At 51.2% G+C, this 14,507-nt stretch overlaps 1 protein-coding gene across 1 annotated transcript in view; it reads right to left on the reverse strand.

Annotated features, from left to right (window-relative positions):
- The window catches only part of ONECUT1 (one cut homeobox 1), a 38,027-nt gene extending 36,575 nt beyond the window's left edge, over nt 1–1,452 (reverse strand). The window contains exon 1 of the mRNA XM_046007321.1: nt 148–1,452. Within this exon, the coding sequence (XP_045863277.1) occupies nt 148–1,252 (1,105 nt within the window). The 5' untranslated portion in view covers nt 1,253–1,452. The remainder of the gene's footprint in view (nt 1–147) is intronic.
- Between the last annotated feature and the right edge of the window lie 13,055 nt (nt 1,453–14,507).

Consider the following 14,507-nt stretch of genomic DNA (forward strand, 5'->3'; position numbering starts at 1 on the left):
CGCTAGTTCTACCAGGCCCAGGGAACTATCCACCTCCCCTTAGGGAAAGGAGGATGGGATGATGTGTGCCCTGCTCTCTCTTCTTCCTTCCCTCTTTCAGTCTCTTTAGCCTCCCCAACCCCTTATCTCTCCACGCGCCCAGCTCACCTGCTAAGCGGAGCGCCGACATCCGCTGGAACTCCGGCTCTTGTAGCCACTTCCACATCCTCCGAAAGGTCTCCCGGCCGGACTTGAGTTTGCTCCAGGGTTTGGGGTTGCGCAGCAGGTCCGAGAGGGTCCCTTGGGAGCGGCAGAGCACCCTTTGCGCGAAGATGGCCTGTGGGATGCTGTAGCGCTTGAGCTCGGTGGTGATACGCTGCGCCACCTCTTTGGTATTGATCTCTTCCATCTGCCCTGAATTACTTCCATTGCTGACCTGTGCGCCGGTCACCGAAGGGTTGGGCTCCCGGGCTGTGCCCAGGAGCTGCCCGTGGCCTTGGGCGTTCAGGTGGGCGTGGGGGTGGTGCGGAGGAAGGCCGTTGATGGGCACCATGCCGGCCGAGGTGGGCGTGAGGTGCTGCTCTCCGTGGCGGCCGAGCATGGCCGGGTGATGGGCTTCAAAGCCGTTCGGGGTGAGCATCTTGTCAGTGGGCATGGCGGCGCCCGGGTGGGCATAGTGAGGGAGCCCTTGCTGGGAGTTGTGGATGCCGCCGAGACCGGAGCTGGAGAGGGGCGAGAGGCTCTGGCCCATGCCGGCCACGTCCTTGTGGTAGGGGGTATAGAGGTTATTCATGGAGGCCAGCCCGCGCTCGTCCCGCATGAGCGTGAAGCTACCGCTCACATTGCCCGCCAGGCGCTGGTGGTGGTGCGGGTGGTGGTGGTGATGGTGGTGGTGGTGATGGTGAGGGAACTTGTCCGAGACGGTGGAGATGGGCGGCAGCGGCTGCAGAGGGGTTAAAGTGGTGTAGGTGGTGGGCATGCTCATACCTGGGGGAGTCTCGCAGGCCATGGTCATGGTCGGGTGCAGGGGGCCGGCCAGGCTGTGCTCGGGGGCCCGGTGGTGGTGGTGGTAATCGCCGCCGCCGCCACCGCCGTCCAGCAAGGACGCCATGCCCATGGAACGCGGGTGCGCAGGGGGCAGGTGGCTGCCACGGTGCGCCACGGAGCTTCGCGCGTGGGGACTGCCGCCCAGGAGGTCTGCAGGAGCGGGCACCGGCTCATGGCTCACCCCGTGCAGCTCGCCGATCGCCTCCATGGTCAGCTGCGCGTTCATCGTGATCCGGGCGAGAGGGCGACGGACACAACATCGATGAGGCCGGGCAGAGGCGGCGAAGGGCGCACGCAGTCCGGTCTTCACATCGGCTGCCGGCGACTGTTGCCTGCCTTCCTTGCTTCCTCTCACTGTGGGGTTCTGTCTCCCTTTCTGTGTGTCTCGCCTTCCCTCTTGCCCCCACCTTCCCCTCTGCGTCCTCGGCTTTTTTTTAAATATTAATTTCCAAATAGGATCCGTGCCGTTGGGCGAGCGCGGCGCCCCCAGCCCGCCCGCCCCTGGGCCCCTCTCGCCCCTCTCCTTCTTAGAATTCTGAGGCCCCCGGCTCCCCTGACGCAGTCCGCGCGTCTTCCGCGGCTGCTGCTTGCACGCGCCGCTGGCCAGCTCCAGCCATGGCTCGGTTACTGCTGCAGACTCTGTGGCCCCGGTTCCCCCGCCGCTGCCGCCGCCGCCGCCGCCGCCGATACCGCCGCTGCCGCCGCCGCCGCCGCCGCCGCCGCGGCCCGCCCTCACGCCCGCCGAGTTCAGCGCGCAAGCGCGCGGCTCGGCCCCGCCCCCTCCGCCCCCGCGCGCGCTGCCCGTGACGTCCCCATACAAATGATGAAGGGGGGGGTCCTTGCCTTAACAGCGGCGCCGGATGGCCCTGGGGCGGCGCGCACGTGCGAAGGCCTGGCGTGGAGCGCGACCTGGGGCAGTCAACGCAACCCCAGGAGACTTGGCGCCCCTCTCGGCTCTAAGGCTCGGGTGGGCTCTCACCCAGTAGCATTTGCCAGGCTCCCGTCCCGGGTGGTGAGCCAAGACTGGAAAGTCCTCACCTTTCTCACCAGCTGCTACCTCTTGGTGTAGATTGCCCTCCGAGCCTCAGCCTGTGTTGTTACTCCTTCCACCCTGGCCCACCGAGCTGTATTTCCCAGAGGGCTTCTGGGAGCCCGCCTTCTCCCCATCCTCAGGTGCTTGGCAGTTTTGGAGGGAGGAGAAGTAAATATCTTAAATGCCTTGGTCAGCTTGGTGACTGTTGACCCTCTGCCCACTCTTCCTCTTCCACGAGCCAGAGAAGGGAACGCTCAAGCCAAGAATTCTGGCCCTGGCCATACCTCGTTTTCCCCCGCCGCCTGGGTCCTTCTTCATCTCAGCTGATAATAAGGCGGGCTGCTGCTCCGCGAATGACTGTGTGTGTGTGTGTGTGTGTGTGTGTTGGGGGGGGGTGGGGAATGACTGTGTGTGTGTGTGTGTGTGTGTGTGTGTGTGTTGGGGGTGGGGAGTGCCCTGGTGGGTTCTCACTTCAATTTCTGGGTGCTGGTGGGGTTGCCGAGGCTTGGGCTGTTCCTGCGGTTCCTCTACGGCCCTCCCGGTAAAGCACCTGGAGGCCACTGCTTGCGGGAAGGACTGACGCCGGCAGAGTGGAACAGGCGCGCCGGTCTCCGCCTGGCCCGTAGGGACGCCCTCTTCCCGGCGTCCCCGCGAGAAGCCTCCAGATTTGAAAATCAATTCAGCTTCGGGCATAATTGTCCGCTTCCTACACTCACGCTCCAATCTGGAATCGAACCCGGTCCTTGGGCTCGGTGGGGACGCGTGGGGAGGCCCCCAGTTTGGGACGTACACCCGGCTACCACATGCCGCGGCTTTCTTTCATTTACAAAAGAAAGGGGAAAAAAGTCCGTAACAAAAGGCAGAGCCTTGTCTGCTTAGGTGCTTTCATCCCTCAGAGAAAGGACAGATGTGCCCATTGTCCAGCCCTTGGCAGTTACGACCGGGTCAGCGCCGAGCCTCAGCCCGGGGCGAGCTGTGGTCACAATGGGGGACAGCCTCTCAGAGCCTGGGTATCTGGATCTGGGTATGTGGAACAAAGTGTGTGTGGCCTTTGCTGGGCCAAACTTAGACTGTACGTTCCTTTCCTGGGGCACTTACTGAATCAGAGCCCACCAACAGTGTCTCTGCTGAAAATGTTCTTAGACCCTAGGAAAGGCCAGGGCTGGGGTGGTGGGAGTAGTGGTGACTGTGTACCCTAGGCAGACACTTGGGCCAACCAATCCTTGGGGGAAATTTCCCACCAGCTAAGGGATGAGCAGGCTCATCTCTTTATCCAGTTCCCTGGCACAATCAGGGCAACATCATGATCCAAGTAGGTCAAGGCCAGTGGGTACAGTCCAACCTGACTTCCTTGAAAGCTGCGGCCATGTGCTGGGGTTGGCTAATCTGGCTGGCTTCATCACCAGAGGCACTCCCATCTTGTCCAAATAATGCCCACAGAGGCCCAGGAAATGGGAATCCATCTCTGTAGACTTAGTGTCTACCTGCACAGTGAACGGTTAGGAATTTAAGGCCCCCAGAGAAGAAAAATTGTGTGTGTGTGTGTGTGTGTGTGTGTAACACACCGACACAAAGGAGCTCAGAAAACAAAATTACTCTATTTGAACTTATATCTACATCTAACTATTCATACACATAGACACAAAAGCATAGAACATATTTTCTGCCTAGTGGACACAATATATTTGTGGGAAGCTGCATCCTTGGTTCCTTCTTGTTTTTTGGTTCTCTTTTCTTGTAACACAGAGCATGTAGCTCTCACATAAGACCGAACAGTGGGTTTCAGTAGCAGGCTACCTTTGAGCTAAACTGTTGTGTCTCCCCCACATGCCCCATTTTAATCACCCCTGAAAGGATTGATTTGCCCTTATGACAACTCTCTTCCCAAAAGACAGTTTGTTAAAAGAAAGAAGTAAATACCGCTAAGTGCACAAATTGTTCATGATTTTCTCTTTGTGTAAGTTATTAGGGACTTGATCCTGGAAACCCTCCTTCATGTATGGTTCCCGGTAGGGCCCCTGGAGCCTACCTAAAGATGGCCGAGTTCAGGTGAGTTCAACACTGCCCCCACATGAAAAGAGGGTCTGGTTCAGTGTTGGTCCCTAAAGGAGAAGCCAAAGGAAAGATCTATGTTGAGTTAATATGTGTGCAGCACTTGCTTTGGTTTGCAAATCTCCCTAATCTTTCTTGGCTTTTTATGCCTTTCATTACCATTGTTTACCTGTACTTGACTAAATTGCAGTGATTTTTAAGTAAACGTTGTATTCTTATTTGACCTTTTGGAAGATTTTCCCATTACTAAGGATGTGTCATGAGTGGGAAGGGTGCTCTGAGGCCTAGTTAAAGGTGAATGTACATGTGTGTATGTGTGAGAAGGAGAGTAGATGGATTGCCAACTGATAGAGGGGTGGGATAGCTTTTCATCATTTTGTCCCTCCCTTCCTTTCCCCTTTCCAGTGCCAGCACAATGCCTGGTATCCAGTAGGTGCATTATGAGGAATTAGAGAATTAGAGCCCAAGGAGGAGTCCCTTAAAACTACTTGGTTGGTCAGTGTATTGCAATTACAGGATGCTGTTCAACTTTTTTTTATAACAGCCAAGATGTTTGAGGGGAGGGCTTACTCTCAGCTGGTTAGATTTTGAGTAGCTGCAGGAAAATTAAAGAAAGAAAAATAGGGTCAATCACCACCACAAAATTACATTTGTGTATATATTTAAGAAAAAAGGAAATACGACTATGGACTGGATGCTTGTTACTGGCAATATTTTTAATATGGAAACAAGGATTTCAGACAGCTTGTTTTGTAAATGTTGAGTGGTGGTGCCTGGGCAGGTATAATCCTTCCTCTACTGAGTGGACCAGAGCTTGCCAGCAACTCCACCATATTTAGAATAGAGACTGAGAATAAGGCCATTTTTTCCAAATGCTGGCCACACAAGTTTCTCTCAGAATCTTCAATCAGTTTCAGAATTCCTGCCTTAGATTTTTGGTGAGTAATAGAAGTGTAATATATCCCCCAGTCCCAGTTTTCAGGACTATTCCAAAGAAATGTTTCTACCCCCCCTGAGCCATCAAATGTTTACTTCCCATTTGTTGACCGCACAAACAGCAAACCTGGTGTCAGGGCAGATTCCCCCATCCAAGGCTTTAAGGGGAGGCTGACTCCTTGGCCAGAATCTCAGAATGGAACTCACCAGAATTTCTGATGCCTGTAGCATGTCTAGAATTAACCTCCTGGTTAATTCCTAGAGGAACCATTTCTTTGGTGTCCGGCAATGGTAGGGAACTTCATAACTGTGCGATGAATGATTTGATCCTGGGTGCTTCCTGCCAGCTTCTCCTGTCCTTCTTCACACCTCTGCAAAAATTTTATTCAGAAAATTGTTGTTAGCTTAGAATAGAACACCCATAAAATTCAAAGTGCCCTGGTGATTCACTATTGAAAAAAATATTTTTTTAAAGTAGTCAATGGCTTCTTCCTACTCTCTGGGGGCCGAGGAAGTGGTAACCAATTATTCTAGCTCTCTTTGGTAATCTCTGATCTTCTATTTAGCATGTAGTTTTTAATTCATCTGTTAGGTTAAACTTTTTCTCTTTTTTTAAGGTTAAAAAAAGAAAACCTAACAACCTAAATTATGGCTTTTGCCCATGACGTAAGTATGTATGTGTATGAAAAATATATACATATATATAACTCTGTACTTTTGCACTCTCTTTGTTTTGTTTCTTACCCACCCTCTCTAAATCCCGAAGAGAAGATGGCTGGTGAAGGGCTCTCTGGGTTTCTTACCCAACCCCTCCTGACTCTGGGTTCTAGAAGATTCGAAGATTGCCTTCTGGGAGATGCAAGAGGCAGCAGTCTCAGGATGTTAGACCCCTCCTTGAGCATCTCTGATTACTTCTTCTCCTGGGCCATTTCATAAACTAGAGGCGGCTTCTTTCGGGCTCAAATCCATTTCACTTTTGTGAGGGTTTTTTAAGGCCTCAGGCTCAGAGCGCTGAAGAGAGATGGTGTGTTCTGAGGATATTGTCCAAAGCTTTTGGAAGGTGCTCCAGTCAGAGGACGGGGCGTTGGACGCAGTCAGCTCTATTCCAGGAGAGTTGGCCTTCTCTCACCAACCCTTTAGTGGATTTTCTTTCGTGATCTTATCTCTATACAGTGGAAGTATATTACAAAGGAGACCTATAATGGCTGCGGGGGAGTGACGAATTTTTTCAGTTCCGGGCGATGGTTGAGGCTGCTCTTTGGTCTCACCGGTCTGGGGCTCCGTTCTGGATTAGCCACGCCAGGGTAGAAGGTACAAGGGCTGGGAGCTAGGAAGGACAGGAGCAAGGGAGAAGGGTCCCTTCTGGTGCAGATAGATCAAAGTGGCCCTGAAGTGAGCAAAACTCGGAGCGGAGGGCAAAGTCGGCTCACGACGGCCTCGGGGCACTCCATCCTCCAGCCCTGAAGAACAGAAGGGTGGAAGTCGCGGGTCTCAGCCCAGCCGCATATCTGAGGCAGGAGAGGCTTGGACCAGCCAGCCCTACCCGGTGTAGATTGCGGGTTCTGCGGTCCGGCATACAACCTACTTGGCGGGCTTTTCCGCAGCCTCGCAGGATAATCTCCACCAGGGCCCGAGAACAGCTGCACTTGGGAAGGAAAACTCTTTAAACAAATCATTTTGGTGTCTAATCAATTAGTGTTTGCGCAGTCAAGTACCATAGATTTAACAGAATAATCGTTACTGCCCTTGTCTTTATTTGACCTGCAGACACCTAGAAGATTTAAAAATGAAACGCCAGTGTTCCGGGCTCCCCACCCCTTGCCTGTGCTTCTCTCCCACGGTCTGCTGGGCCACCGAAGAGTCCTTTGTTTTCTCTAGTCTCCTCTTTTCCTCCCTTCTTGTGTCTCTCTTTTCCCCTTCATACTTTCCACATTCTTCTTTCTTTTCTTGCCCATCTGGCCCTGTCAGCCTTGCTTGTCTCGGCTTCCTGATCCCATCACTCCCGTGACTGGCACGGGAACCCATCTTCAGAGTATGGGACCTCTTGTGCTGTGGGCGAGCGCGCCTGCCTTTGGCCCGAGGGCCATCCAGGCACAGAATTATGAAGTCTCAGGTGCCCGGAAATATTTCCCTCGGAACTTTGTCCTCTAATCCTGAAGCTCACTTTCTCATCCCCCTTTGATCCTCCGTGCCCTTTAGGTTCACTGGAGTTCTGCAAAGACCTTCACCTGCGTGTCCGGGCCTGCGTGCCTCTCAAGATCTTGGCACATCAATGTGGGGACCCAGGGCCTTGGAGAGGCATTGAGAAGGAAAGCTGAGAACACAGCCTTGGGTCTTGGGTCCCAACCTACCAAAGCCAGGTGAGGAGGCAGGTCCTTCAAGGGGTGGCATCCCTAGGGATTGGGGTGTGTGTGTGTGTGTGTGTGTGTGTGTGTGTGTGTGTATGCGTCCTCTCTCTGACGTGTGCTTCTCTGAGCCTGTGGGTACTCAAGGTCCAGGGGTCCGTGTTGGGAAGGTGTGCAGATGCTTGTCAATACCTGCTCCTGTGTCTCCCTCTCCACCTCATGTGTCTTTTTCAGGCCTAACCTGTGTGTGCCGGCATGTATTTGTGCAGGCACGTTCCCCCCCCCCCCCACTCTCCACTCCCCACCCCGCAGCCTGCCAGACCTCAAGCTACCAGCGCTGGGATATGGGAGCCCATAGCCCTGGGTCAGGACCTGAGAGTGTTGTACCCATGGGTACCAGGCCAAGACACCTGGAGGTGGGGCTAGGAGGCTGTGGGGAAGATACGAGGGGGAGGTGAGGAATTTTGGGGGACCCGGGTGGCCAAGAATACCTCCACCTCTCATCTTCTCTAATCATCATTTAACCTAGCAGAGAGGTCAAGCCTGATACACCTGGGTAGCGGGTTTATTAAATACAAAGCTGTAATTCTAAAAGGGAGAGAAGAGTGGGCTGGAGAAAAAGCCGCCTCTTTCTCCCCACACTGCCAGCCCCTGGTGGCTCCGGCTGCCCCAGCCTAAGCCTCAGTGTCTTGAGGTCCCTACAACTGCCCCTCAAGTCTCTGGCACTCACCTGGGGGAGAAATTTTGCTCTCAACAATAGATGATTATAATGTATTTGACTAATGCCTGTATTTTTCTGTTTAACATACATTAATCCAAGTAACAAAAAAAATCAATATTGCTAACAATATTGCAAACAAATCCTAGTCTCTCTCACACAAAAACTGTGTCCGATTTTCAGTCATTTCTACCCATTTGTATTTTGTAGATTCTCCTCACCTATTATAGTTCCTGGCTAACCTGTAACCCAGTCCTGTATTTCAATAATCTTTCCCTAGAAATCCCGTTATTATTATTGTTATTATCATTTTACATTGGGGGAGAACCAGGAACATTCCAAATCCCAGCCTCCTCCCTTCCATAGGCTCTTTGAGGACACTGAGTTTACTTAAAATTCTGTCCCTACCGGCACCAGCAGATGCCCAAAGTCGCTGCTCAGTACTTTGGATTTTGTTGTTTACCTTCCCTAACAAATCCCCTATATGGCAGCTCCCAACTCCTTGGAGAACTAGAGTCCATACATGACTGTCCAGGCCAATATGCCCCCACCCTTGACACTCGCAGCTAATCGCAGCCGGCGGTTTTTATTGGGAGATTTTTTATGATTCTTACAGTGCTTATTATTATTATTTTTTAAGGGTGTTTTCTACCTGGAAGGAACAAACTGGAGGGGCTAGCTAATGAAGGAACTTAGGTTTGCAAAACACTGTAAATAATTTAGTATTGTATTTCAAGGAAAAAAAATAGCTTTCTTAAATCATCCCCATAATATAAATTGCAGACTTACAGTATGGTCCTGGTAAGTCTAAATTTTTAAAGGAGCAATATTCAAAGAGACATAGATGTCTGTATTAATTATTTATTCGCCAGTGCCTTCCTTCATTTCTAACTTATTATTAATTAGGCGCCTCTAGTCTTTTGCAGAGCGCTCCACCGAGCCGGTTGCAGCTTTAAATATGAATTAAAAGCAAATCCAAGCTACTGTAATGCGAAAATTATTCCGTGTCTTGCATGGCAGAGATGAATAGCTGCGTGGATCAATACCGTGAAACTCGGCTCGGAACGACAGGGTTATTGATAGCGTATATTAATGATGTTAATGATGGAAAAAGGAAAACAACGGCCCACACGACTTAGAAACTTTTTAGCCGCTGAAACCCCGCAATAAAAATGGGAAGGGGGCAGGAATCGGGCTTAAGTGTAATAAGAAAATTATTTATGAAACCGGATAAATGACTTCAGAGTCTTGATGCATTTGAACCTAACGCTCTGGCTCCTGGCGGCCCCGGCTCCAGCTGGGGAAACCACGAAAACCCCAAGCCTCGGGGAGCTGAGGGTGGGGGGCGCTCCGCTGGCCTCTGTAGCCTCCGGTTTGCTGCCCACCTTCCCCCATCCCCGCCGGGAGATCCCTCTGGAGCGCTGGTTGCGGGCGCTTTTGGAAGTTAGTGGAATGGAGCAGGAGCTAGGCTGATGTCTGCTTTCCCAGAGGGGACAGTGAAGCTGTCCTTGGAGCCCGGCAGCCCAGACTTTGGCCAATTTCTTCACTGGTCTTCTTGGCACCCACTCCCAGAGAGAAGTCAAACACTTTGGGCTTGAGGGGGCTCAGAAGTCTGATTCCGCATTGTCGCCTCCAGTACAACGGGCTAAGGATCTCCTGATCCCCCAAATCAGGGGATTTTTGGCTCTTGTCTGAGAGGGGAGTCAGTTGGATAAAGAGAAACTGCTTAAACGGGAAAGAAAACTGGGAATGACGCCCATTTTCCTCCTCCGTGCCTCAGCAGGCTCTTTACCAGCCACCGGGTGTAACTGGGCTTTGGCATTCAGCGCCCGGCAAGCGCGGGATCTTGGAGGTTCAGTTTCATAAGCGTTGGGAGAGGAGCTAGCTCTCTGGTTTGGGCCTCATCCACGAGTAATTCGGCCTAGGCGCCGCCCCCCTCCTCCCCGCTGGTCCCAAATATCGACCCACTTTCCCTTTCTCCCCAGCCGAGGGCCAGGGACCCGGGAGCGAAAGGTTAAACACTGACCCGGGAGGACAGCGGGAAAGGTCAAAGCCCGAGGGTCACTGGCAGGCCCGAGGTTCCATCCCCCTGTGGGGAGCATAGAGCCGCCAAGTTCCCTCCCACTGGCTGGGTCTGAGGCACTTGAAGTGGAGGCGGAGGACGGGCGGGGTGGGGAGTGAGGAAGAGAGGACGACCCCTCCCAGCAGATTGTTCCGGCCTCCTTATAGCAGAAGATGTTGGGTAGTGGGTGTGTCGCCCCTCACATCGCGGTCCTGAGTTTAGTCTTTTGGGTTGGAGTAGGAAGTTGGGGGGCTTTTAATCTATGCTTGAGACTGTCATTTGTTCTCCATTTCAGGAGGGGGTAGGAGCCACCTGGAGCTGACTGTATGTTCCAGGTCAATTATAGTTTCCCTTTGAAAGATGGGGTAATTTTTTTTTCTTTGTTCTTCTAAATTTTGTTTTTCCTCCTTTTTTCTTCCTTCTTGCCCTTCACCATCTTTTCTACTTCTCCCATTTCCTTTCTTTTATTTCTTTCCCCTCTTCCTTCTATTCTTTCCTCTCCACCTCTTTTTAAATTTTCTCCTCCCTTCCTTTTCTTTTCTCTTCCCTCTCCACTTCTTATTATTTTCTTCTCTGCAGCTTTCTCCCATTTCCTTCCTTCTCCTCCTTCTTAGTTAGGTGGAGGCCTGGCTCACCTCTCTCTGCCTTAAGACTTTCCCACAAAGGTGCCGACTCCATTCTGCACTGACATCAAATAATCTTGTTTTTGAAAACGGAAAAAGGCAAGTGAGCTCAGGGTGTGGAGGGAACACTCTCTAGGCCCTTTAGGTGTAACTGGTATGCCCTGACACTTTCAGGGGAGCCTTTGCAGTGGCCCAAAGCTCAGGTGGCACTCCTTTCCCAGACTTGGAACTTCCCAAATAGGGAGAGTATGTTCCCCTTGCCAATGCTCCTCACAGCGCCATCTGGGCCCCTAACAGTAGTAAGAATCTTGAGTTGTTGTTTTTACTTTTATTTATTTGACTTTTTAAAAAACAAAAAACAAAAAACAAACAACAACAACAACCAACAAAGTGAATCTCTGAGGCCAAAACTTGGGAAAGCACCAGCTGAGAACCTTAAATCTATCCTAGGGCTCTAGGGGCAGCCCAGTTGAAACCATTATCTAGAAAATTAGACAAAAACCAAACTTCCTGCCATCCAGGAAGAGATGCTTCTCAGCTATCCAGCTTCAAAGTCCACAATCAACTGCATGTTTCAGATAATCGCCAGGCAGGCTGCGTAGACTCAGCGTTATACCCACACAATCTACCAGCAAGCTAGTGGCCATTCCTTGGAAAGGAAACACAGCAGACACTGCACAAAATCACTTGATTCTGGAAAAAAATCAATAACGAAATTAGGTTTATTGTCCGCTTATATGATTAAAAATGACAAAGTGTTGCCTTTTATTTTCATAAAAAGACAGAGGGCTGAACAAAATAATTTACTATGGAGTTCTGCTCATTTCATTTGCCTGGAAAACCTGGAAGACTGAAAGGGCAGCTGTGACGCTCAGTGACGGTGCCAGAGACCCTCTGCTCAGGGATGAGCTCGTCATTGAAGATATGTGCAGCTGTGTGTGCAAGGATAATATATTTCCTAATCGCCAGTTTGCAGCAATGCCCTGGGCTTCCTCAGTTCTCAGTTCCACTTCAATCCAAAGAAATGCTGGGCCAAGTGTCCCATGTCCCTAACTTCTTTAACTCAAATCCAGGTCCCAGGTCTTGTTCTCTTTAACTCTAAGGATGACACTGCTTTCACTGAGTCACAACCCAGCCACCCTGGATCTTCCATCCCAGTAAGCACAGCCTCTGGTCCTGTGTGCGTCTATGGGTTGGTGAGTGTGTGCGCCTGACCCTCTGCTTGGCTGGAATCAGGCTCCCTTCTCTCGAAGGCTCGTGGGTTTCCAGAGTCTGGGCTGTAATCAGGAAAATGGGGTTTCGGAAACCTCTGTGGGCTGGATTCTCCAAGTGTGGCCCGCGGTGCGGTGCGCCCATATGAGAAACACGATTCTACTGGGCGCGCTTTGGTTATACCAACGCGGAGGGGTTATTTAGCTACGTTAAAAACAAAAAGAAAATGCAAAAAAAAAAAAAATCCACTATGTGAATCTCGGCTTAAACTTCCCTCCCCCAACCCCTCATCCCCGGTAGCCGAGTTAGAATCTACCCTCATCTCTCAGCTGCTGCTCTTAGGTCAGAGACCAGCATGTCCGGAGCACGCTCCCACTCGTTCATTGCCTTGTTCTAGAACAAAGTGGCTCCCAACTGCGCTAGGGTTCATGGAGTGCCGCCTGCGAGAGAGTGTGAATAGCTTCACGCGCACTTAGCACCATTAGGAAAATACCAAGCCTGGTCCCTTAGAGTCCCATGCGCCTTCCGATTTGGAGCTGGCGCTGTTTCATCGGCTGCACACACCGCGGATGCGTTTGTTAAAGTCGTTAATTGGCTCTCCTTTGTTCTGGAACCGAGAGGACTTATCTCCTAGAGGTTGCGGAAATGAAACCCAACCCAACCATCTCTTCTACGAAGTCCTCGGGGACATGGCTTCTCCAAGGTCTTCTGGCCTCTTCTCGGGTCGAGGGCTTAAGGTGAAGCGGGTGTGGATTGCGTGTTCCTTGGAAATCTGACAGTCCCGGCTGGGCGCAGTCACCGGGCTAGTAGTCGAGCCCCACCCGCTCAACCTTCTCCGGTGTCCGGCTCGAGACTGTCGCTTTCTTCTCCTGCCCCGCCCAGGCAGCGCACCCTTGAGTAGGGCACCTTTCCCGGAGACGTCCGAAGGGAAGAGGCGAGGGCGCATGGGTCCTGACCTGGCGAGGTCTGAGGAGCAGCCTTAGGGAGGAGGAAAGCGTACCGAGGTTTGGGGCGTCGCGTGGCCTCTGCTGTGTGGTAGCTCCAGCTCCTTCCTGTGTCAAGGCAGAATCAGGCACCAACAAACTCGACTTCTCCTTTCCCTTCCCGGTCCTTCTCTCCAATCTCTTTTCCCCGACTGGCCTCCCTCTCCAGCATTGAGAGCCCCAGAGCTGCGGGTTTGAGGGTCAAAGGTCAGACCTTCACTAGGCTCCAGCTTCCACTTGCACCGCTGCTGGCGTGAGAGCAGGATTTGCCTTCTCTTTACATTCTCTTCTAGACGCCCATTGCCAACAGTAAACGAGAACAGACGCTGATCTCGGAGCTCCCACCTCTCTGACTTGGCCCTCTGTGATGAGGTGGGGTCTTGGTGTGTGTGTGGGGGGGTCAGTTTAATTTAGGAAATAATATCCAGACCATAAAGTCACTCATCCGGATATTTTTACGAGGCTTCTTTTTTTGGGGGAACGGGGAGGTTTAATGATTTCTGTAGGTGTCCAAATTGGGCTGGTTTTGAGCACAGGATCGACCAGAGGAGCATGCTTCCACTGCATCATTACCATCGCCCAACCCTGGTCAGAGATGGAAGGAAGTTGCCAGAAGGGATCCAGGAGAGGCAAACGAATGCCTAGCTCTCCAAGTCAGCAGATCTGTTCCAAAGGGGCCGACCTTTTGCATGAATGGGGGCAAGGTCGGCAGAGTAAAAAGCAGATTTCTATGCATGTTCACGTGGCCCCATGTAATGAACACATCTCCATCAATTCCTGGCAGAGGGCTCAATTTACTTCAGTTTTAGCAGAGGAACGTCCTCAGCCTTAGCTCTGACTGACTATAAAGCAGCGGAGTAGTTAGAATTCTCTCTCCAATGAAAGCGATGGTCAATAGAATTCTCAGTATCAAATGAGCAATAATTTGCTGTGGCTACATGCTGGATAATGAAAGATGTTAGCAGGATCAATAAAAAATGAAAACACTTTTACTTACATCTTGAGTTACTGTTTTAAGAGAGGGAGAGGGATGCAACAAACCCAAAGCTAGGTTCAGAGCCTCCTTACACTCCCCTCAGACACACAAAGCTCCATCACCACCAGAGAGGTTTCCTGTAGCCAAGGCCTTTACCTTCCTCCCTCTGTGCTCACTGAAGGTGATAGGTAATTTATATCAAATTAACCCCTTAGAAACCTGTAATTTATTAACTATCAGGGCATTAAAATTTTCACTTTTTTTCTACAGCCAGAAATAAATTTTAAATTGTTTTCCACCAGAACTAAAGGTCACCTAATTGGTTGTAGTTTGCTGAAAAACTAGGAAAGCATCCCCAAACTGACCTGTCCCTTGAAATGTCTCAAAATAAATCTGCACTTGACCAAGATACCCAGGAGGACCTGTATTCTTTGGTGGTGCATACACAGGCAAAGACATAGATTTAATTCTTTTGGATTTGTTACCTATGGTCATTAAATCTGGACACTTCAGACCCCAAACTTGCTCTTTCCAGACTAGT

Source organism: Meles meles, chromosome 6 (genome assembly GCF_922984935.1).
Source record: "Meles meles chromosome 6, mMelMel3.1 paternal haplotype, whole genome shotgun sequence".
NCBI lineage: Eukaryota > Metazoa > Chordata > Mammalia > Carnivora > Mustelidae > Meles > Meles meles.